At 50.5% G+C, this 22,366-nt stretch overlaps 1 protein-coding gene across 5 annotated transcripts in view; it reads left to right on the top strand.

The window, feature by feature from the left end:
- anks1b (ankyrin repeat and sterile alpha motif domain containing 1B) overlaps positions 1 to 22,366 on the top strand; it is a 35,351-nt gene that overhangs the window by 8,752 nt on the left and 4,233 nt on the right. For 3 of the 5 annotated variants that reach the window (XM_061268892.1, XM_061268893.1, XM_061268894.1), the window contains exons 5-20: positions 1,281 to 1,433; positions 1,572 to 1,715; positions 3,067 to 3,142; positions 3,526 to 3,627; positions 4,065 to 4,211; positions 4,422 to 4,603; positions 5,440 to 5,577; positions 7,504 to 7,660; positions 8,937 to 9,070; positions 9,831 to 10,023; positions 12,785 to 13,245; positions 13,350 to 13,475; positions 13,919 to 13,988; positions 15,080 to 15,186; positions 16,806 to 16,904; positions 17,047 to 17,199. In XM_061268892.1, the coding sequence (XP_061124876.1) occupies positions 1,281 to 1,433; positions 1,572 to 1,715; positions 3,067 to 3,142; positions 3,526 to 3,627; positions 4,065 to 4,211; positions 4,422 to 4,603; positions 5,440 to 5,577; positions 7,504 to 7,660; positions 8,937 to 9,070; positions 9,831 to 10,023; positions 12,785 to 13,245; positions 13,350 to 13,475; positions 13,919 to 13,988; positions 15,080 to 15,186; positions 16,806 to 16,904; positions 17,047 to 17,199 (2,442 nt within the window). Of the gene's footprint in view, positions 1 to 1,280; positions 1,434 to 1,571; positions 1,716 to 2,321; positions 2,352 to 3,066; positions 3,143 to 3,525; positions 3,628 to 4,064; positions 4,212 to 4,421; positions 4,604 to 5,439; positions 5,578 to 7,503; positions 7,661 to 8,936; positions 9,071 to 9,830; positions 10,024 to 12,784; positions 13,246 to 13,349; positions 13,476 to 13,918; positions 13,989 to 15,079; positions 15,187 to 16,805; positions 16,905 to 17,046; positions 17,200 to 22,366 lie in introns of all 5 variants that reach the window. The other 2 variants (XM_061268890.1, XM_061268891.1) reach the window with 1 other exon arrangement.

Consider the following 22,366-nt stretch of genomic DNA (forward strand, 5'->3'; position numbering starts at 1 on the left):
CTCGCATGGCCTGAGAGGCTAACCCCAATGTTTTCTTTCCCACCAAACAAGAGGCCTGGAATTTTCCTCCCTCCTTGTCCTTCAACCGCCCCTTCAACCCCTTCCCCCCCCCCCACTTGCTAGCAGATGATCCGGATAAAGGTGGAAAAGCGAGGCGTAATTAGCCAGATTAGGAGGACGAGAGCGCACGCTGCGGTAGCGCCGCTCGACCCGGTTTCCCGCCGGCCGGGGAAAAGAGACAAATGTGCGTTTCCACAAATAACTTCCTGCCTGGCTGCCAAATGGCCCTGTATCCGTTGTAATATTAGTTTGTCTTTGCGGAGGATAAAGAATATATGCCATGTGTTAACCCCTCTCTAACATTTTTAATTGTTTGTTAGCAATAAGCTATTCCGCTGAGTGCATCTAAATGAGCCCGAAATTTCCCCACATTTTTCCTGCCCAGGATGACCCCCCCTCCCCTTTTTTTCAAGTGGTAGCACCCAGTGTCGATTCATCAGTGTTTACGAAGCGTTATACGATTTTAATACCTCCGCTGTGACGAAGCGCCTTTCATCAAAGCGTAATGGAGCGGCGGCGAAGACGGGCGTCATCCATCACGGGCTGTGCGGTCTGCGGCACAAACCAGTATAATTAGGAGTGCATTACGTGAGAGAGCGATGACGAGAAAAGCAAAAAAAAAATCATTATGGATGCGCTGTATTTAGAGGCAATAACGACACGGTGACTCCATTAGTCGGCCCATTATCGGGCGCGGCGAAGGAGATAAGCGCTGGCCACTTGAAGGAGTTTTGATTTGGATATTGCAGAAAAAAACTAAAGGTTCCATACGAGGCAGTGGGTGAGTTCATCCTCTTGAATATTGGTAAATTCGAGTTCCCAGTGCACCGCTGCAACCGAGCCACAAATCCACTTAACACCGCGGTGGCGGTGTCAGTCAAAACACCCCTGAGGGCCCGACATTAATATGTACATCACATGTCTACTGTATGGCTGGCAGCCGATCAATTTCTAACGCCGTTCTGGAGCTTTAATCCCCACGGGGGCCGCATTTTCTTCACTCTACCCCTTCTGCCCCCTCCAAGCCCGAGCTGGGCTGGAATTCTGAGCCCCGGAGGGAACGCAAAACAACCCAGCCGAGTTCAAAATGCCATGAGAAATGCTGTGGTAGATCCTGTTCCAAAGCGCATCTCGGATCAATTAACCACTTCCTCCTTGTCCAACGTGGTTTCTTTGCTTTGTTCCACATCTTTGACTTCCCCCCCCCGCTTCCGCTCCAGAACCACGAGCGGGAGACGGCGCTTCACTGCGCGGCGCAGTACGGCCACTCGGAGGTGGTGTCGGTGCTGCTCCAGGAGCTGACGGACCCCACCATGAGGAACAGCCGGCAGGAGACCCCCTTGGATCTGGCGGCGCTCTATGGACGCCTACAGGTCAGAGGAATTTTGACCCACCTAGCTCGCAACTGTTAACGCTAGCACAAGAGTGTAATTCTTTGAATCGTTGATGAGCGAGGCGCCGTTTCTCGTGTTGCCGTGGCGCCGCCGGTCAAAGGTTTGATGTGCACGCAGGTGGTGTGCATGCTGGTGAGCGCTCACCCCAACCTGATGGTGGTGCGCGGGCGGCACCACACGCCGCTCCACCTGGCCGCGCGTAACGGACACCGCAGCACGGCGCAAACGCTGCTCGAGGCCGGGATGGACGTCAACTGCGTGGTAAGACCCATTCCGCCAGCTCGGCTTGCGGGAGAAGCAATTTCTTTGAGGAAGAAGGTGCTTAAGAGCAGCGGCAGGCAGATGGCATGGTATTACGCCAATTAATTAGAGTAGGCGGAAAATGTTGTTCTTTTTTTTTGCCCCTCCCCCTCAAGTCCGTTGTTATTATTACATAACGGATTGTGTGTCAAAGGGCGTGAAGCTCCTGAGGCGCGTCACGTTTCATATTGCTTCGTGCTTCCCTCGCTCGAAAACAGTTTGATGCAAAGACGGACCTTGACAATTTAAAAACCAATAGAGAAAAATATTATTAATGATTGTCATACTTAAATAGAAGGTTAAATATAGTAGACAATTTGTGCTTATTGCTAAAAATTTTGCATGTGCAAAACGGCCACCAGGTGGCAGTCTAATACATTGGTGTCAACAAAGAAGAGTTTCACGAGCTGAGCAGAAATATTTTTTTATTATACGCCTGGCAGTATTTTTATATTGTACATGCACCTTTATTTAAATAATGCTAACCATTAGCCGCACCATTGTGTGTGTTTTTTTTTCAAGATTCTCCAATATATTAACTATGCACTATTATATTCATATTTATAGCCAATGGTGACTGTGGCCTCTAACTTATGCGTAAGTTTTGCTTCTCAAATGCAGGTCGGTATGATGTAACCGCATAAATTGTCACTGGTGGGAAGTCAGTGTGTGTGTGTGTGTGTGTGTGTGTGTGTGTGTGTGTGTGTGTGTATGGGTCAGTAATTGGAGTCAAGCCATAAAGGTCTACGTGCTTGAGTGTGCATAAATAATTGATGGCAGCAGCACACGAGTCACTTTCTCTCTCGCCTCTTCCTCACTCTGGCTTGTGCATATTAACGAGGGGAAACCCCTGTTTGGTGGCTCAGTGGGTGTGCTGGCGGGTGGGGGCACCACTCACGGGTGGGCAGGTAGCGCACACACACGCACACCTCCCAATGAACTCAGCAGTTGACGCCTTTCAATTGGCGGAAACTGTTGAAGAGCGAGAGTCGCCTTTCCTGGTTTCCTCTTGGCGGCGTCACCATGGGAAAGGGGAAAGGAAGTTCTCCTGCATAAATGGGGGGGGGGGGGGGGTGAAGTGGATCACTTCCGATGTTCCCTTCACTTGCATGTGGAGCTGCGGCGCTTCAGTTCGGTTTGGGTTCGGAGTAAAAGAAAATCCCGTAAGTCGTTTTACTTGGCCTTTTCCTGATGAGGCTTCCTTCAGGGTTCTGATGGGCTTCACATTTGGTTCTTGTGGGTGTGTAGGAAACCATAAAAGGATTTTTTTTTCTTCTCTTCCCAGTCTATTCTGATCAACTCTCTTTTTCAGACGGAGAACGGCAGCGCCCTCCACGAGGCCGCCCTCTTCGGCAAGACGGACGTCGTTCGCCTTCTGCTCGACTCAGGTGGGATCCCGAAACAGTCAGCAAAAGTTCCGAGCAGAGACGTTCAGTATTGAAAGTCGTGGCTTTGATGACGGCACTCCCCCCTTTGCACTTCCTGTTTCCTCCGGGATGAACGACATTGTGTTGCCGGGCAACAGGCCAGTCATTGTCATACATGTGCAAGTCAATGTGGATGAAAGCATGACTGAAAATGTGTTCTATTCTTTATTCTAAAACCAAATAGATTTTTTTTCTAGATATCCCAAATCAGATTGTTTTTTATTATTATGATAGAACATAACTGCAAATTATTTTGCATGGGACCAAGTCACAACTCATGCTGGCCCCCGCGCCTCAGTTTGAGGACCCTGATTTACTCTATTTTCTGTTTGTGTTTGTTTCAGGGATCGACACAAATCTGAGAGACTGCCAGGGAAGAACAGCGTTGGACATCCTCAAAGAACACCCTGCGGTGAAATCTCAGCAGATCACCGCTCTTATCCAGGGTGCGCCGCCCGCACACACCCACTTGCACACACACCATTGGCTTGCACCATCAGAGCTTTTTGGCCCATCTTATTTTCTTTTTGCAACACGCTCCACTGTTTATACCATCTGCCACATTTGAGTACAAAAGCGTGTGTACCCATTTTGTGCTTGCACGTGCACAAGGCGGGCCACACTTCTTTATTTTGGTAACACGCTCCATTGAATCTGCTGCCATTTGGCTCTTGTTTGGAAAAGGCCTCAAAATGGAGCCCAGTGTGCGGTTCCGTGTGTGAATGTGTGATTTGAAGGCACAGCTGCGAGCGAGTGAAAAGATCAGCTGCACGCCATTTCCTGTCGGAGAGCGCCGGCAATAGATTGCCCATTGACTGGCCGCAATCAAGCCTCCTCAATGGAGTCTCTTCCTCATCCTTCTCGTCTTGTCCTGCGTGTGCAGAATATGTGACGGAGGAGACGGAGCGCCATAGCATGGAGGAGGAGCCCGTCCGTAGCATGGAGGAGGAGCCCGTCCGCAAGTGTCCCGTCCCGGCGCCGCGAACCTCCATCTCCTCGCCCTCGGCCTCGCCCTCCCTCGGGCACAAGAGTGAGTAGGCATCATTAGCGCGCACTGACTGTTTTCCAATCCGCTGCTGCCCCCTGGAGTCGGGATGTGACATGACATGATGTCAGCACAAAGCCTAATTGGCTCGTTACCTGCCGAACGGCAAACACGTCATCATTGCAAAAGGAAAAAAGCTTCAGCTTCTTCCAACCAAAAAAAAAACCAAATCGCACCTCCGATGTCTTTTTTTAGACGATGCGGTGACCAGCGAACTGTCCAAGCTGCTACACGAGATCAAAAAGTGTCGCGACTACTCTTTCGAGGAGCTGTGCCACACCATCTCCTCGCACTCCATGGACAGCTTCGGCAGCGGGCGTCTGTCGGACGAAGAGCGAGCAGACGCGCCTGACTGCACCCTGACCCGCGCCGGCCAGGTAAAACTCATTAGCATGCGCATAATTAAGAATGACATTGAACAGAAATCTGGTGTTCATGAAGGAGTACAGTGTTTATCATTCATTCATGCTAATTCTTGTTTTTTATTTTATATTAGCTAGTCAACTCTTGGTATTATATGGCTTTCCAAATTGTGAACTGTTTTTACACTTGGCTTGCACTTGTTCAGTTCTACCAACAGGGGGCACTATCGGACAGATCAGTTTATCGCGAGTGCAGCCAAAGAACACACACGCGCTGCTTCAGTCACTTAATCATCTCCTCATGTGTGCGAGTGTTGGAGCTCCTCCAGGCGAGCGTGTCGACGGGTGGCCTCCGCCGCCACGAGGCGACTGTCATGAATAAAACATGGCCACTGTATTACAACACGCAGTGCAGGGACGTTGCCATGGCAGCTGTTTTGTGCGCCGTGTTCTTTTTTTTTTTTTATTATACGTGACCTATGGAATGTGGCTGCAGTCAATGACAGTCAATTGTGTCGCAGAGGTCTCGGCGGCGCATCTGAGCCCCAAGAGGACCCCCGGGAAAGGACACTGCGCCAAAATAAGAGCACGCTCGCTGTTAGGGCGATGTCGGTGTCACAATATGTTCTTGCCGTTTGAGCTGCGTCAGAGCCAGAGCTGTCTGGAATATTTTGCCCACCTTGGGCAAAATATTAGAAACAGCTAGGAATATGAAATAAATCCTGTGTCTTTTCGGGCATAAGTGCTTGAGACTTTTTTGTGGGTCTACTCATGATTGTGTACCAAATTTTACGTGGGTAAAGTATTCTGGATTCAAGGGCTGAATTCTGATCCCGATTTGCAACCCGCAGCATCCGAGCCTGCCCCCCGCCGCGACCCCCGAGGACGACGACGAGCGGGACGAGAGGAGTTGCGGCCCCGCCGGATTCTGGGAGGCTTTGACCCCCTGCAACGGCTGCCACAACCTGGGCTTCTCCAACCTGTCGCAGGTAAACCAACAAATCATCTTGATGATGATGCTTGGCAGTTGTGAACAACATTGCATCGTGCTGACTGTAGTTTTTTTTTTTTTTTGCACCGTTACCTAGGGAATGCTAGAAAGGAGTCGTTATTGTGTTTTATCAGTTTCCTAGAGAATATAAATAATACGTCCCAATATGGCCCGAAAGCTTCGGAAAATTTATTTTCCCTCCTCTCGTCTTGACTTTTTAATCTTCGAGCATGACGGAACAGCATCTTGAGATTTCGTTGAAAACGATCGCATCCGGATCCACGTTTTCGGTGAAACAGGTGCAAGCAAGGTTTTTTTTGCTGATGATCGGCGCCGGTCTTGCGGTCTGGATGAGGAGCTCCATTGTCCCGTGCGGCGTCTCCACTGAAGGAAATGCCAGCAGATTACAGGCTCCATTCATATCTGATGGCCTCTGCACTTGGTACGGCCGGGCTTAGAGGTGGCGTCAAGAAATGCACAAAGTGTGTGTTTAGAGCAGTGTATGTCGCACACACACACATGCCGGCCTTTAATCGGCGTTCGTGCGCCATCCGCATGCGCGTGCCTCATTAGCGTCCAGATGAGGCTTCTTGTTTGTCCGCCGGCTTCCTGTGCAACTCGGACACAAGTTGCTCTGTCTGCTATCTCTCGGCTCGGGTGGGGAAGAGGAGGGGAGGGGGTGAGGAGGGGTGGCGGCTAATGAATGACTTTGAATCGCCGAGCGCCTCCTCCTCCTCCCGCCGGCGCCCCCGGGCAGCTCATCTTCATCCAAACCGACGCTGGCCGCCCAGTCGGGAAGTGCTCAAACTTTCCGTCGCTGTCCTTTACTTCCTGCCCGAGCTTGTGAGAGGAAATCCCAGCGCCATACTCCCACTTCCTGGGTTTTTACGCTTCCTGCTTTTCTCCTCGGGACGCGGCGTGAACCTCGTAAGTTATGCCGTTATACTTTTGACTTGTGTGTTTTATATGGCCTTGTAAATTTGTTTTACATGATTGAGTCCATGCAGTTTTTTTTTTAAGAGAGGGCCCAGTGCACTGTGGGTAATGTAGTATGGCTTTCCATTCAGGAAAATCGACACTTCCCGATGGCCACTATTATCATGACGATTAATCGATGCGGTAATTGATGGAATAGTCCATTGTGATGGTGTACGTTGTCGTTCAAATGCTTTTTGTTTTTTTGCTTGGTGTTTTAATAAGCTAATGGAGCGCTGATGGAGTTGGGTGTTTCTTCAGTCCGCCTGTCACTCTCACATGATTGAGTCCATATTGATGGATGGCCCAGTGCACACGGGCGAGGGTGCCTCTAATAGTTTTTCAATGAGCTCAGGGGGCCATGGCGCGATAATGGAGAAGATCAAGGCAGGGTCGCGGCGAGGCGACACCTGTGAAGCGATGACGGAGCGGCCGTCCGTGTTTGGGCAAAGAGACTTCTTGTTGTGTCTCGGGACGGGCGGCGTTCTCGCTGTTTGCCGAAACGAGATAAAAGGCATCGCTCCGAGCGGCCTTCCTTTTGGGAGCAACCTGTGATGCAAAAGAAAACATACTTTCAAGACATCTCACGAGGCTGAGACGATTCACACGCATCCCCAAAAATAGCCAATAGGAAATGGGGTGTTTTTATTCCCATGTTAAGCTAATTTTTCAAATCCAGGTTTGACAGAAATATTTAATTCAGCTTTGAGCGAAGTATTTCAAACTGGAGACAAATGAGGTCGCCGATTTGCGCGCAGCCTCCCAAAGAGAGGAAGTGATGCTTCCAAAGTTGCACTCATCTTTTCCCAACTGTTAGCTTGCCATTTGCACAAAAGGCCTCTTTTATCTTCTCCTTTTCTGGGGCGCATTCTTGGCATTCTTGGCGACTTCCTTATTTAATTTTTCCCCACTGCTGTGTCATGTGATTAGCGCTTTTGCCTCTCCCAAGGATCACAAACGTTCGGGAGAGTCGCCGGCCTCGCCGTCGCTGGACGTGTTCCCGCCCGAGGACGAGGACAATCCCTACGAGTTGGTGACCACCGCCGTCACGCGCAAGCCCTGCTCGCTGGACGTGGGCCAGCGTTCCGACGCCCCGCCCCGTAACGGTAAGCTGACATCCAAGCACTCCTTTTGTCTAAATAAAACTCAACTCACTTCAACGTAGCTCGTTGCTATCGGCAGGAAAAAAACAGTACAGATATCTGGAAAGAACCTTATTTGACGACTCACCCTTAGGCTCGTCGCCTTGGCAACGGTGTCACCCGCCTGGCTCATCACCTGAATGTTTCCATGGCAACTGCAAGTCCATTGACAAATGTAATGTAATCATGTCATGTTGGACTGTGCTTTTGAAATCCTCAGCAAATGCAGCAAAGTGAGCCTTAAGCCTCGCCGGCTTCTCGCTGAGCGACTTTTTCCAGGGGCTTAACTTTTCCGGATGTGCGTTTACTCGTCAGCCTAATTGGACACGGATGTCATTCGGTCTCGAAGCTCGGGGCGGGGGGTAGTCGAGCTGCACGCTGCAAAAAGTGCTGATAGCTATTTAGTCGTGTTTTGAAATCGATCGGCTCCTCCAGGCGGTAAAACGTGACAGAAAATTATGAATTATGTAAAATATAATATCTGCGTCCACTCTATATTGAATTGAATATTTGACTGGGGAAACGAGTGCTGCTTTGCCACCCGTGCCTTGATGAATATTTCACCAAGCTGCTACTTCGCAATTTTTGCTTCAGTCTTCAACTTTTTAGCAGCTTCTGCACCGGGCTGGGAAGGGATGTGCCGTTTCTTTTTTTTTTTTTTTTTGCAGTGCCTACCCCTCAAAACAACCCCGCGTCGTTATCGAAATCCACATGGCGGCTGTCACTCACGCAACCTTTTTCATCTCATCCCCCTTTTGACTTCCGCTTCATTTTCTTGCTGTATATGGAGCAGCCGTTCCATGACAAGAAACAGAATTCATGCTTCTTTCATGCCATAGAACGTGTTTTTTTTTCCACCGCGGGTGCAAAAATCTTTGCAGACTTCTGTACCGTGCTGAAAAGTATTGATGTCATCGATTAATTGAAATCAGCTCAGAATGGACATATCGTGGAAGCTGCATCGCCACTTGCTATTTATGTGATGTGCGCCTATTTTCAGGACACGCGTGTTTGATGAATGCTTTTGTCCCTCCCGTAGCAAATTTGGGCCACGTCAGCGCTTTCTTCTCACGAGCCCCCTCAAAAACATCCAAGCCCCACCCCAAGCACATTTGGGAAATAAGTCGTTTGTGAAATGTTTTTTTTTTTTTGTTTGGCTTGTCGCCCAATGCAGACCTCACAAACGCACACACATTAACAAAAAAAAACTCCAAAAAGCATCTCTTCTTCCCTCCGCAAGGTCACTTGTCCCATGGAGCCAGCCAGAGGGGGGGCGGTGACCATGGCAACCACTCCACGGGCCCCACTCCAGACTGTTCGCCCCCCTCCCCTGACACAGCCCTGAAGAACATCGAAAGAGTCATCCGCCCACAGGTACGTAAGCCGAGAGTAATGATTGTCGAAGCGACGGCTGCATTATTGAACATCACAGCATCCACCTACATGCAGCTGGGACACCTGACGACACACACACACACACTTTGTGCTCGCTTGTGTTTGTTTCTCCATTGTCGCTTCCAGCAAGCAGAGCCTTTAAGCTTCCCATTGATGTATTTTTAATGCAAGTAAACCGAACTGTAAGCTCGACACAAATTTCGCTTATCAAGTTTTGATTTCAGGAGTCCAATTACAGGATGAACAAGACGGCCGTCGATGCGTTTCATTTGTCGTCCGCGTGTTTCGTTTGTGAGATTATTTCACTGCTGCTTTTAAATATTTTAGCACCGAGAAATTAAAGTTCGCCGATATTCAGGCTGGAAATTGTAGCGGCACCAAATGAGCAACATGTGCGATCACAGCTCACTAATCAACATCTTCATTAATCACTTAGCTGTGTGTGTGTGTGTGTGTGTGTTTGAATCTCCCCTTCATCAGCTGAGCGCCTTTTACGGCGACACTGGCCTCCAGAGTGTCACCACTTCCCAAATGTCTTAGTCAGCACTTTGTGATGCTCATGAGCAGGCACGCTGCAGGTCCAGCTTTAGTGGTGCCAACCTGAACTGGCGGCTGGCTAATGAACACGTTGCGGCGGATTAAAGTGGGATTCATTAGCGCTGCACACACACACATGCACGTACGTACACTTGACACAGACAAACACACACGTGTTTGGTAATGATGTGTCTCCTTTCAGCCCAAACAGCGCACGTCGTTGTCGTCCTCCCTGGACGTCCAGCGGCCCGTCAACCACAGCTGCGAGCCCAGTGAGGTCAGTTCGTCCCTGGGCTACGCCAGCTTCAGCACCAGCCCCCCGGCCAGCCCCCCGCTCAGCCCCAGCCAGGACCGGGACTCCAACGACGGGTCCAACGACGAGCGTACGCCGGCAGGTAGGCCCATAAATGGAAGTGTGAGTGAGTTTGCCTTTTCCTCCTACGTGCCTGTTTTCCCTCCGTGCTGACCTGCGCTTGCGTTTCCGCGGCAACCAGGATTCTTGTTGTCATGGCGGCCGTAGCGTTTGATGGGCGGATGCATAAAGACGCTTGTGTGTTTGTGCAGTTCAGAAGGTCTTATGAGACTTTCATGTCCTTAAAGCGGGAGTGTAACATCATCATCCGGCGTGCTATTTTTGCTCGTTATCTTTCCTCGAACATAAAGAGCTGTCACGATGAGCCGTATTGATCACACGGGTCTCTTTGAGAGTTTTTAATAGCGCGCGAGAAGTCCCCGTGGGACGGACTCCGGGTCAACACACGATTTTCTTCTGATTGGTTCAAATCATTTTGACGTCCGACCACATTTTTATTTTTTCCCAATTTCCTGACTAGTTTACCTCTCTTTTTGTTTTTATTCAACCCTAGCGTGTTTCAACTCACTCTCTCTCTCTGCTTATTAGCTTCATAAGGCCTATTGTGGTGTTGCCGTAGCAACACGTGGCTTGAGAAGCGTGCGGTGTACGTACGTGGGTACAGCGGAGAAGTGAGACAAGATTCAAAGAATGCCAGTGCGGCAAAGGAGGGGGTGAAAGGAAGAGGGGACGCGCTGCCAAATGTTGCCCAATGAGGTTTTTCCGGAAGGCGGAGCCACTTTAGCGCTCCCCGATATTCCTCTGCAGCCAAACGTTTACGCAACAAATCTCCCAACGTGAGTGGGCGGCGGATTTAGAAGCAGCAGCAAATCCATCACGGAGGCTGACACGCAGCAGCCGACCCCTTGGATGGGGGAGGAGGGGTAATCCCCCCCCCACCACCACCATGCATAACATCAGCCTGGCTGATAAGAAAGTAGTACACTAGTTGTTGTCAAGGAAGTAGTTTGTGATGATGCTTAGAGACGCAACCTACTCGTGGGATGCATCGGCAGCAGCCCCTCAAGCACAACAGAAACGTCATTAAAGTGATTTATTGTGTTTCGGAAGCGGCTTACTTGGCATGGACGCCCCACCTCTGTGACTCGCAGCCCGGAGCGTTCCAAATGAGGCTCGCAGTTTTGTCAAAAGCGCCCGTCGCTGCCCTAGCACAAATCTGGGCGCCTGTGACGCTAATCTCCGACACAGACGCTTGCAAATCCCTCAAAGTGCACAGAAGGAGCAAAAAGACGCGGGGGGGGAAAGAAAAACGTGTTGCACTTGAACACAACGTTATCTGCCTAACAATTAGCTTCACGGTTTGTTTTTGCATGGCGGTATACTTCTTAACGTGTCGACGATGCGTTCAGGGACTCAATTTCACATTAGTCGTGTTTTTTGTGCTTCTAAGCGTCTTGGCCACACCCACTAGTGACATAACAGCCCCCCCCAAAGCTAACTGAGTCAGCCAGAATCCTCCAAAAACAGCAACGATTGTCTTGAGAGGTTGCAACTTGTTAGCCTAGCGTGAGCGTAGCACCTGAGGCCTAGCATAATGACTTCCCGCGCGGCATCTCCAAGGAAATAGGCCTCTGTATTTCATCTCCGGTGCTGACTGGCAGCCGAGTTATTACTTTTAATAACATTCAGCCACCGCCAAGACGTCCCTCTCCGAGATTTGTACAACCTCCACCGGGTTGATGCATTTATTTGCACGGCTTTATTTATGGACGCCGACCTAATTATGCATCAAGAGCCTTCCTTCTCAAGGTCGACGATGAATAAATTACAACTCTGTTCTATTTAGGTGTGTACCCCCTGGCGTCCTTCTCGGTCCACTGGGACTTCTAAATGAAGTGGATTCTCATTGTTGGTGTCAATTAGCGCCACCTGTGCTCTCTTGCTCGCATCACTTCCTGTCTGACGTAGAATATACCGCACAGAGGTTATATAACGGAAACGCTAGGAATGAGAATAAATGGCCTCTTTCGGAGAACTGATGATCTTTTGTTTCATAATTACGAAAATGAGGTCCCGAGTCGCTCACGTCTTATGATTGTGGCGTCTAAACTTGTCGAGCACGTGCATTTCCGCGGTTGTTTGTTCAGCCGCCGGCTCGCATGCCGTGACCTGTGTACACTTGTACGTACGTATATGTGTTGGTCGTCAATGTTTGAGAGAAACAAACAGAAAAAATAAAAGTGAGGCAGAGGCAGCGTTTCTTCGCGCTAGCTTTCATAATTGCGCTCAGCAAGGTCTACTTAAAGGTAAGCCACGTTTCGTCTGCGACACACTCGTCGAGAACACACTTTGTCGCCCCTGCTGATTTGATTGTCGGAACTTTTCTTCTTTTCTTTTTTTCAAATTCCGTCCCGCTCCTTCTCTTGCCCGGCTGAAAGCCAAAGGCGCTAATGGTGCTGCTGCGACTCTCTGTTGCCGTGGCGACCGTCCCCGCTCACCTGTTGAAGCGGAGGCGCGCGACGCGCAGCTAAACTTTAATGATGCCGCTACGTACGTCACTCTGCTGTCCGGTTGTTATGGCGATATTTGGTGTCAAACACACAATGTGTTTTCTATCCACAATGTTTGGTTTTCGCTGCCATCTTGAATGATGCGCAACACAGACGCCGACACAACGCTAGCTAACGTAGCTCTAGAAACCCCCCCCCCCCCACCCCTGTCGGAAAATAACCCCAGTGTTTCTCTGATGATGAATTCACGCATACATGCCCCACTTCAGACGCGTTGGATTCAAACAGTCATGCGTGAAACGGAGTCAGGAGATCTTGTTGTTTCCTCTGCAGACGACGGGCCTTATCATCGCGACCCGCCGCTAGAAGATCGGCGGAAGAGTCGCATCCCGGAGGAGTTCGCCGGCCTCCTCCACGGGTCCTCCCCGGCCTGCGAGACCCCGGAGACGCCGTACCACCTCTACAGCCCCAAACCTCGTAAGCACGCTTCGACGAGCCTGCAGCCGCCCGACGCGAAGGACGCATCGGCGACTCAGAAGCCCCAGGTGGTCTATCGGACCGTATTCCACACGAGAGTCAACCAGGACCTGGAGCGAGGAGTTGACTCGCAACGCGGGACCAACGGCAAGGTCGCCGAGTGCGACGGAGGGAGCGTGCCCAAAGGCCCTGGCTACGAGGAGAGGGCCTGCACTCTGGGCAGGATGAGGTCCATGCCCCGGCCCGTGCTGGACCTGCAGCTCTCCAAGTCCCTATCCAAGTCCGACTCAAACCTAGTCGCCGTGTCGCCCATACAGGTGAACTTCCTCTTCGCACAATAACAACAACAAAATATTTCTAGAGCGCCAACTACTGCTGAGGAGGACTTAATAAATCAGATTTTGTTTTGGTTTTGGTCCAGGAGGAAAACATTTGGGAGTCTGCATCACGGGGCCAAGACTTAGGGAGTTCGGGTGCAGGTGGCGACGGAACCACTCCGGCAGGAAAACTGGAAAGAACACCCTCGTTTACTGCCGAGTGGGAGGAGGTACGAGTTAATTGATGGGATACCGTCGTCATTATCACTCAAAAGTATTGGGACGGACTTCCCAAAAGTTTTTAATCGCCTGAGATTTGAATGTCACCATCCTCAGAATAGCGCAGATGACATCATTAGACGGTGCAGAACCAATTCCACCTTTGTGCCGCGCCATCATTAGCCGCACGCCGCCGCGAATTAGCATCTGGAATTTAGCGTAGTTCCCGGCGATTAAGACGACCTTTGCGCCGCGATTGCGAACGGCGGGAGGGCGAGATAAGAAAAAAAGCCGGGAGCCACGCTGGGCTCGGCGACCAACCGGCGAGAAGAAGGTGCATTTTTAGAGTCGCTCTTCGCTCAATTAGGAAGCCACACGTGCTTGCAGCTTATTGCTAACATCGCGACTGTTTGTTTTGACTTGAGAATGGTCTCTGTCTTGTTTGCTTTGTCAGATCGACAAGATTATGAGCTCCATCGGGGCCGGAATCGGCAGCGGGCTGGATGTGAAAGACCGCGACTCAGGTAAAAAACGGATTGAGTGAGAGAAGTTTTCTCTTGCTAGATTTGTTCCCAAACTATTTTTCATCACTTTTAATTGCTTGATAGAGTGTAACGAAAAAAAAAATGACGTGGGCGGCAGAGAAATAATTTGGCTTCGTGGGGGGGGGGGGGGGGGGGGAAGGAAACTGACTGCATTTGGACATGAGCGTTCCGCCTGACAACGACAATATGTATTTTTAAATGCCTGTCTTCTCATCACCCCCCCCAACACACACACACTTCCTTCTCTCGTGTCAATCCAAATGCTTCATTCACCATGGTTACCAACCCAACCTGCACCCTTCACCCCCTTCCAGAACTCTCCACTCCCCCGCTCCCTGACACACACACACACACACACACACATGAATACCCGTGGCACTTTTGTCTCCGTGGAAGTGGGTTGGCTGGGCTTGGAGACAAAGACGCTCGGAGATGTTGCGATGGCTACCATGCGCAGAGGCAGCGCATTGGCGGAAGAGGGGGAGGGAGGGAGGGAGGAGAGCGAGCGAGCGAGAGGAGAGAGAGCAGAAGCATACAGATGAACGTGGGAGTCCTCCATGAAGAGAGTCTCCAGTGCACAGCTCCGTCCTTTGCTCTCTCTCTTTTTAGCAAACACACACACACACGATCGCACGCATGCAGGCAAGGGAGCGCAACAGCTGAGCGAGCGAGCGAGCAGCTGCTCCAAACACACACACGGACACCTCTCGCCTCTTTCGGATCACTACCTCCATCCTCCTCCAGCCAGCCTGGCAGGATTTTACACCCAGGACGAGCGCTCTTTTCTGGATACAACTTCTGTCCTCGCCCCTAACCCCTTTACGGCTCCCTCCATCCAACATCAGAACCTTTCTGTGCTGACCCCCTCCCCACTCCCTCACCTTTGGCATGTTTCTACCCTAGCCCCCACTCCCCCCCTCCCCTTCCTTTTGTCATGGCTGGCTCTTTTGACAGCCACTTTGCCCGCCACAACATGATGTGGCAGTGCCAGCTGTCCCAGCCGGACTGCCGCTGCTACCGCGTGGACGGCTACTCGCTGCTCAAGCGTCTGCCCCTGCACCCCCTCATAGGTCCACGATGCCCGCTGCAGTCGGTGGGCCAGTGGCTGGACTCCATCGGCCTGGTCCAGTACGAGAACCACCTGCTGGCCAACGGCTTCGACAACGTGCAGTTCATGGTGAGTGACGTCTGGCCCCGTCCTGCGTACGTACGTAAGATCATCTCCGCAAGTTGTCGGATTTCCTCTTTGCGCCTCCCACGCGCGACGAGCCCACGCCGCCGATGCAGCCTGTGTTTTTTTTTTTTTTTGTATCTTGCGCAGCCCCTGGAAATGAATAAACATGGCACACGGTGGAAAAGCACCTGTTGCCTACAGATGCTCGACGGCCATGACGCAGGACCAGAGACGTACCAAATTGCTATTTACTCGAATTGATCTCCTCTTTAATCCAATTAACACACATGGAAATGAATGAATTAGTCCTTTTTTTGAAAGGAGAGAAGCGAATCTTGTTCCCGTGGCAACTGCAGGAAGTCCTCTCGCACGTGGCCAGTGTGCATGAGGGCACTGTTGTTGTCCTCAACGTTCTCATCGATGTTGGGATGTCCCCCAACGGCGGGTTGCAGCAGTCGTGTCGTCATTTTGGTCACTAGGAGGCGCTCAAAATATGGGTTGTTCAAAGCTTGCCTCAAGATGGTGCCAAAGCCCAAATATCAATTGGTGTCAAAGAAGATACATATCAAAATGCTCTCCTAGTTCGAAAACATCTAGTTCGACGGTTAAAAGCGTCGCCTAGCAACTATTTATCATTAGCCATGGCTGCTAATTAGCACGGGTGTGTCCGCTAACCTTCACCAGTCCTTCGAGGACATAAGCAATATTTTCCGATGGAAGCTGATTAGGTATGTCCGCTTAAATCGGAATGAGTCAAGGACGTGATCATCGGTGTCACGTAATATTCCAAATGCTGATGGCTATCTTGATCTTCTAACTGCACATTCAAGTCCTCCATCTCCATTCGGGTCTCGACCCTCCGCCACCGAGCAGGAATTCTAATTTGTCAAGTATTGTGACGATGACGACCGAGCTCGGCGGTGCGAGTGGGGAAACGACTCGTGAGATTGATGGAGCGCTACGCCCGTTGCATACTAAAGTAGCCCGCCAAAGACAACCCGTAAATTCATCTTCCACATCACTATGCATACTAATGAATAAACTAGAACAAAGGGTAATTGCGGGAATCATGCCAGACCGTGAGCATTGCCTTTGCATTCCTTGTGCAGCCACCAGGGGGCGTGCTACTGGATTTACCGGCTTAATAACATCACGCCCAATTCTTCTTTCCCTATTGAAATGAATGAAAACTCAACTCCGCTCTGCTTCTCAGTGCGGCACTAATATAATTGCCTCTGAATTGTCAACCATTGTACGTTAGCGTTATGACGTGGTTGTGATACGCTTTGGCACAAGTTTGCTATTCCCAGTAGGATGCCAGCCAATAGTTGGCACTGGCGCTCGGCCTCACAAAGACAATAGGAAGAGCCTTTGTCATATCCAAGTACTGTTAGCAAAGAACTGGCAATGAGGCGTGTGACAAAACACTTTTGCTAACACAATTTGTGAGTTTTGGAGGCTGTCAACGAGCGCCGAGCCTCATAACGAAGCTCCGGCGGCGCGCTCGTCCTCACGCCGAGTGCTTTAAAGTGGAGGGAAGCTTTAAATTGGCATCAAGTGCAAAATGTTTGCTCACTGTGAAGCGAAGCACGCTAACACTTCTGTGTTTTGGCTTGGCACAGGGCAGCAACGTGGTGGAGGACCAGGACCTGCTGGAAATCGGCATCCTCAACTCGGCCCACAGACAGCGCCTCCTGCAGGCCATTCGGCTCCTACCCAGGGTGAGTCCTGAAGCCGCCCAAGTTTGACGGTCTTACTTTTGGCGACAGTGGGGGACGCGTCTAACATTTTGAGATAAGCAGATTTTACAGCAGCACTTGTCTTCTGTCAGCACTTCCTATCTCACAGTCTCTGTCATGGCAGGTGAGACCAATCGGATACGATGGCAACAACCCGACGTCGGTGGCCGAGTGGCTGGAGTCGCTGGAGCTGGGCGACTACACCAAGTCCTTCTTGGTCAACGGCTACACGTCCATGGAGCTGGTCAAGAAGATCTGGGAGATCGAGCTCATCAACGTGAGTCTAAGCCAAAACTCAAACGGTCAGCCGCGTCTCTTTGCTTCTGGAATGTGCGTTGCGGCCATGCAGCGCTGATGAAGTGATCAGCTGGAGGAGGCGCAGAGAGCCTCGTTATATAAGCATGTGGGCCGCAAGATGCTTCGCAGCGTCAGGGATGCCGCCTACGTGCTGCGGTGTGTGTGTGCGCGCACACGCGCATCTGTGGGATGCATATGTGACACGCAGGGAGCGCGAAAACATGCTGACACTCTTCATATACGTCAAGGCCGAGCGTGGAATGGGAGTCTGCAACATAAATGGATATACACGTGTCTACTAGATAGATATAGATAGAGCTATATATAATGCAAAGACATATAAATGCAAAATGTCAGATGGTGCTTTTATGTAATACTGCAGGATAAAAGACTGTACAAGTGCAGTGCCGTCAAATGCTACTAGAGGGGGTACAAGTCAAATGCGGTTGCGTTATAGAAACGTCCACAAGATGGCGCCGCTCGACTGTCACATGTTTTTCAGGAAACTGACATTTGTTTTTATTGTGAAGTGGAGAGTTTTCATACTCGTTCAAGGTCATTTCATTTATTTTTTTTATATTACTTTGAATTTTCGTGTGTACGTCGTAAGAAGCAACACATCAGTCCAGTATGCACCAAATTGCCATTTTTAGTTCCAAATGTGGCAGACGGACGGATCACTCAAGTGAGCAGCACCACCTCGTGGACGTTTCTTGAACGCGCCCTTTCAAAACAAGTGCAGGGCTTTTATTTTGAAGTGGAATGCAGTTGGCAACAGCCATCCCAGTTTGTTTGCAGTGGGATTCTTCCGCCGCTTGGCGTGTGAAGGCCTGTTCTGCCGTGTGTGTCTATTCGTGTGCGTAACCAACAGGGCCCGACTTGTCCGACGCATTCCCGGCGCACTTTGTTTTTGACAAAAAATGCATGCGTGTGCAAATTTGTGGACGAGCGAAGCCAGGACAGTCTTCCTCGCTAGCCTGTTGCCATGGCGACTGCTGGTTGCCATAGCGACGCGGGCCACGGTGATATGATAGCGGTTCATTGAAGTAAGCGCGCGTGTGTACCTACACGACTCCGGGTGGCCCGGTGCCAGCGACGGCGAACAGCGTGTGTGCGCTTATCACCTTTTCTGTCCGGACTCCAAGCGGACAGATTGCGCGGCGTCCTGCTGCCAGATGGTTCCGGCCCTTAAATATACATGGCGGGATCAAACCCGACCCGACGCTACCCCGTCGCGCTGCCATCAAACCCCCGACTCTCATTTTGTAAAAAACTATCTTCCCCCTCAGATTGATCCCGTATCATCATTTATATGTCGAAGCAATATGACTTAACTATAATATTCTGATTTCCACTTAAGTTCGCGGCAATCGTTTTTACTCTGTATTAGTTTCGCAACTTCTTTAGGTGACGCACGTTCATTAAAAGAAGGAATGAGCGTCACTTGCACAAGCAGTGACTCAAACATCCGTTTTTTTTTTCCTTTTTTTTACCTCCTTCGAGGCACCCGCTTTCCACCTTTCAATCAACCTGCCGCATTGATACCCCCCCCTTTTCTTTCCCCCCCTGCTACGATCCGATCGTGAATCACGTTGCGTCGTAGTAAGCCGACGGACGCCATACGAGCGCCCGGCCCGCGTCGCCATAGTGACGAGATGGAGAGCAGGAGGAGGGTGCAGAGAGGGAGGGAGAAGGGGGGGAGGAGAGAGAGCGAGATCAGGCAGAGACATGCAGGCGAGCTGCCGCAAGCTAAGAAGAAGAAGAGCTGCCGAACGAGAGGGAGAGGCAACGGCGATAAGCAGAACAAAAGTGCAAGCGGACTAACCTGTCGGGAACGCGTCTTGACGTCCGGGAAGGTGAGCGCTGATACGTCTGTGTGCCGCGTCCTTATCGTGACTGATGATATTGAGCGTGTGTAAAGACGGGGAGTAGTGGGTAGGGGTGGTGGTGGTGGTGGGGGGGGGTTTCCAGAGAAAGAGCTCGGTGTGTCCGAACGCGGCTCGCGCTCCTGGCCACACGTGTTTGTTTTGACGAACGGGTTCGGAACTTCAGGTGTAAAACGAGAGTCCTTGTGTCAACTTTGACGAACGCTTGTCAAACTTTTCATTGCTGCAGCAGCAGCAAAAAATATATATACCGTAATTTTCGGACTAAAAGTCGCGGGTTTTTTCATAGTTTGGGTGGGGGAGGCGACTTATACTCAGGAGCGACTTATATACACATATGTTTTTTTTCACTTTTATGGGCATTTTATGGCTGGTGCGACTTATACTCCGGTGCGACTCATAGTCCGAAAATTACGGTATTCATCTGTCAGGGTACCAAAAAGCAGCGGTACGCTTCCCAAAAGGCTAGCTTGGTTCTGTTCGAAAAGTGGCCAGAATTTACTTGACCAAAAAAAAAAACATTACGGCAAAAAACACAAAAACAAAAGTGTGCAGCGTCGCTGTCGGCCCAGATCCTCACATCTCCTTTGTTCAAATTGATCACGCTGTCCAAACTTTTAATAATTCATCAAATCAAACAAGAGTGGTTACGTCATCTTCTCTCGGAGGCCTTTTTCAAAGGTCTCGGAGCCACCCGTGATTCGATAAATACGACCGTGAGCGGAATAAGTGCTGTGACGGCCGCAAACCAATCCAGCGCTTCCTTCTGCACCAAAAGCATTACAGCCAGATTTGTGTCTTTCTGGTGTTAGCATCGCTGCGGCTCGTCAAGCTAGCCCACTTTATTGTGACCTCTGGCTTCTGTTCGTTCGACCCACAAATATATCCAAAACATTTTGGTCGGTGAAAGCGCTCAACAGAATCCGAGGAAATCCGAAGCATCCGCATTTAGCGCAAAAATGTTTCGACGCTACGACACCACAGCAACTTGGAGAGCATAAATCATGTTGACGTGAGCAGCGTGGCGTTCTTGGCGCGTGACCCATTTGCGGGAGGTCCGGAATAAGCAACACCGGAGGGCCCGCGACGCCTCGCCTCGCCTTTTTGGCACCGTCTATCTATAGGCGCCCAAAACTATGCAGTTTCGTTTATGCAGTTCATATTTATTTACATTTTTAATCCACGGACGCACGCTATCTGTGTTTATTTACGTACTGTGCATACAATATGCGGTATTTTGTATTTTCTGCTCCCCAATTTAGACTTTCGACGCCTCTGTGTGTGCACGCTGCTGCTGCTGCTTTGCATTATGAAACACGCATCATCTTTCCCTTCTGAAGTATTTTAGTAACCCAGAAAATAGCATCAACTCTCATCCTCGCGTGTGTTTGCGTGTGTGAGGGGATCTCATTTTCAAGTTGATCCTGCAGCATTTAACGCACACACTCACACAGTCTAGTTCCACTCCTCCTGCTATTAATGGAGATGCATCTGTCTCCGTGTAGGCGGGCTTCTTCACGCCGCTCCGCCATTGGCCGCACGCCCTCGCCCAGACGCTCCATTGGCTACTGTACTGTTTTATCACTTCCAACACATTGCAACCTCCCCCCAACCCTTCTCGGTGGCTCGTCCTGGTTGCCAAGCAGCCAGTTGGCCGTTACCGTCCAGTAGTAGAACCCCCCCCCCCCCCATCCCAAATGTGTGGTTTGGATAAACGGTGTGTGTGATTTACGGGCCAGTCAATACTAATGATCCATTCCACACACTAGCCAAGTGCTGGCGGTGTGTGTGTGGTCTCAGGTTTGAAGGCGAGTACAATAAGAAAGCAGCTCAACAGGATTTGAAATTAAATAATGTAGTCGGCAGGAGAGGATAAAGAATATGTCACTTTGAGTATTGTTACGACAAGTCTCATTTGCGGTTCTGCTGCCGCCAAGCTGGCACTAAGACTGGCGTGGATCAATAGGATCTCCACTCAAGAGTCCCTCTGAGGTAACCTGACTCCTGTGATTCTCTGACCCACCGCCATCGATTCCGTAGGAGTCGATGGACGATCTCAGTGAGGTCATGGCTTCAAGGGAGGAGATGGATCAAGGCCAAAAGGATGAAGCCGGAGATCGGGCAGCTAATTTGGACTCGGCCGCGATCTGCCGCGATGTTTGGAGAGTTTTTCCAATTAATTTGCGTCTTTGGCAATCGGGCTTGTCGACAGCCTCTCTCTGAGCTTGCTTTATTTGTGCCGCCTTAATCCGTTAGTCAAAGCCGCTCCCATCTGCGCTAACGGCAGCGCTAACGAGATTAGCGCGGCAGCTGGCAAACCGGAGACGGAAAATGCGCCCGCTAACGACATCAAGAGTGGACAGCGGCGCCCGTGCGGGATGACGTCGGGCTATGACATGGCGGCAACCGCTCATTTAGATGCGAACGGCGCCGCTACGCAGCGTTGGCTCGCCGTGGCCTCCTCGGTCCACTCGGTGGTAACGACCTCATCTTCTGACTCTTCCTTGAAATGTAGCTGCGTGTGTGCGTGGCTGCCTGATGCGGTGCTGTGTTGCCATGGCAACGGGTGAACTTCAGCTGGAGGTCTGCTGTACTTCAAGTAGATGATGTTCTTATGACTGCTGCTGCGTACGCGAAGTCAAGCATGTACGAACTGTATTTTTGAATATTCAGCCTCCAAAACCAGGACCGTATGAAAATTTGCGGACTCTGTAACTGCACCAAACATGTTGAAAGTCCAGTCTGACTTGAAAATTTGGAATTTGGTAGGCATGTTCATCATGAGTAAACCCACCAAAAAAATGTCAAGAAGCCATAGCTGAAAAGACGTTTTGGGTTTGAAGTCCTTCGTATTTAATAAACCCATAACGATAATTGGACAAAGTTTTTATATCAGACTGCAATGCTAATGAAGCGTGTGTGTGTGTGCATGTGTGACTCAGACCTTTTGGGAGAATCATTACGCTGGCGGCAAGGCCTCACATTGAAGCTAATTACCGCAACGGCCACACATCGCTCAGAGAGGCTGCTGCGCCAAGGTGCAAACGTCCCCGTCGAAGGCCGCCGGGTACCCGCTGCTCTTTTTTTTTTTCAGGGGTAAAAAAAAAAAAAAAAAAGTGGTAACTGGCACAGTCAGAGGACGCGTGGTGGACGCGGGAACAACGCAGCCTTTCATTGGCGTCCAAGCGCGTGCCCGTTCGTGTGTGTAATCAGCACCAAAACAGCAACATCACAGTGTGCATTTGATGGCGGCGCGGCAGA

This window comes from Syngnathus typhle, linkage group LG21 (assembly GCF_033458585.1).
Source record: "Syngnathus typhle isolate RoL2023-S1 ecotype Sweden linkage group LG21, RoL_Styp_1.0, whole genome shotgun sequence".
Lineage (NCBI taxonomy): Eukaryota > Metazoa > Chordata > Actinopteri > Syngnathiformes > Syngnathidae > Syngnathus > Syngnathus typhle.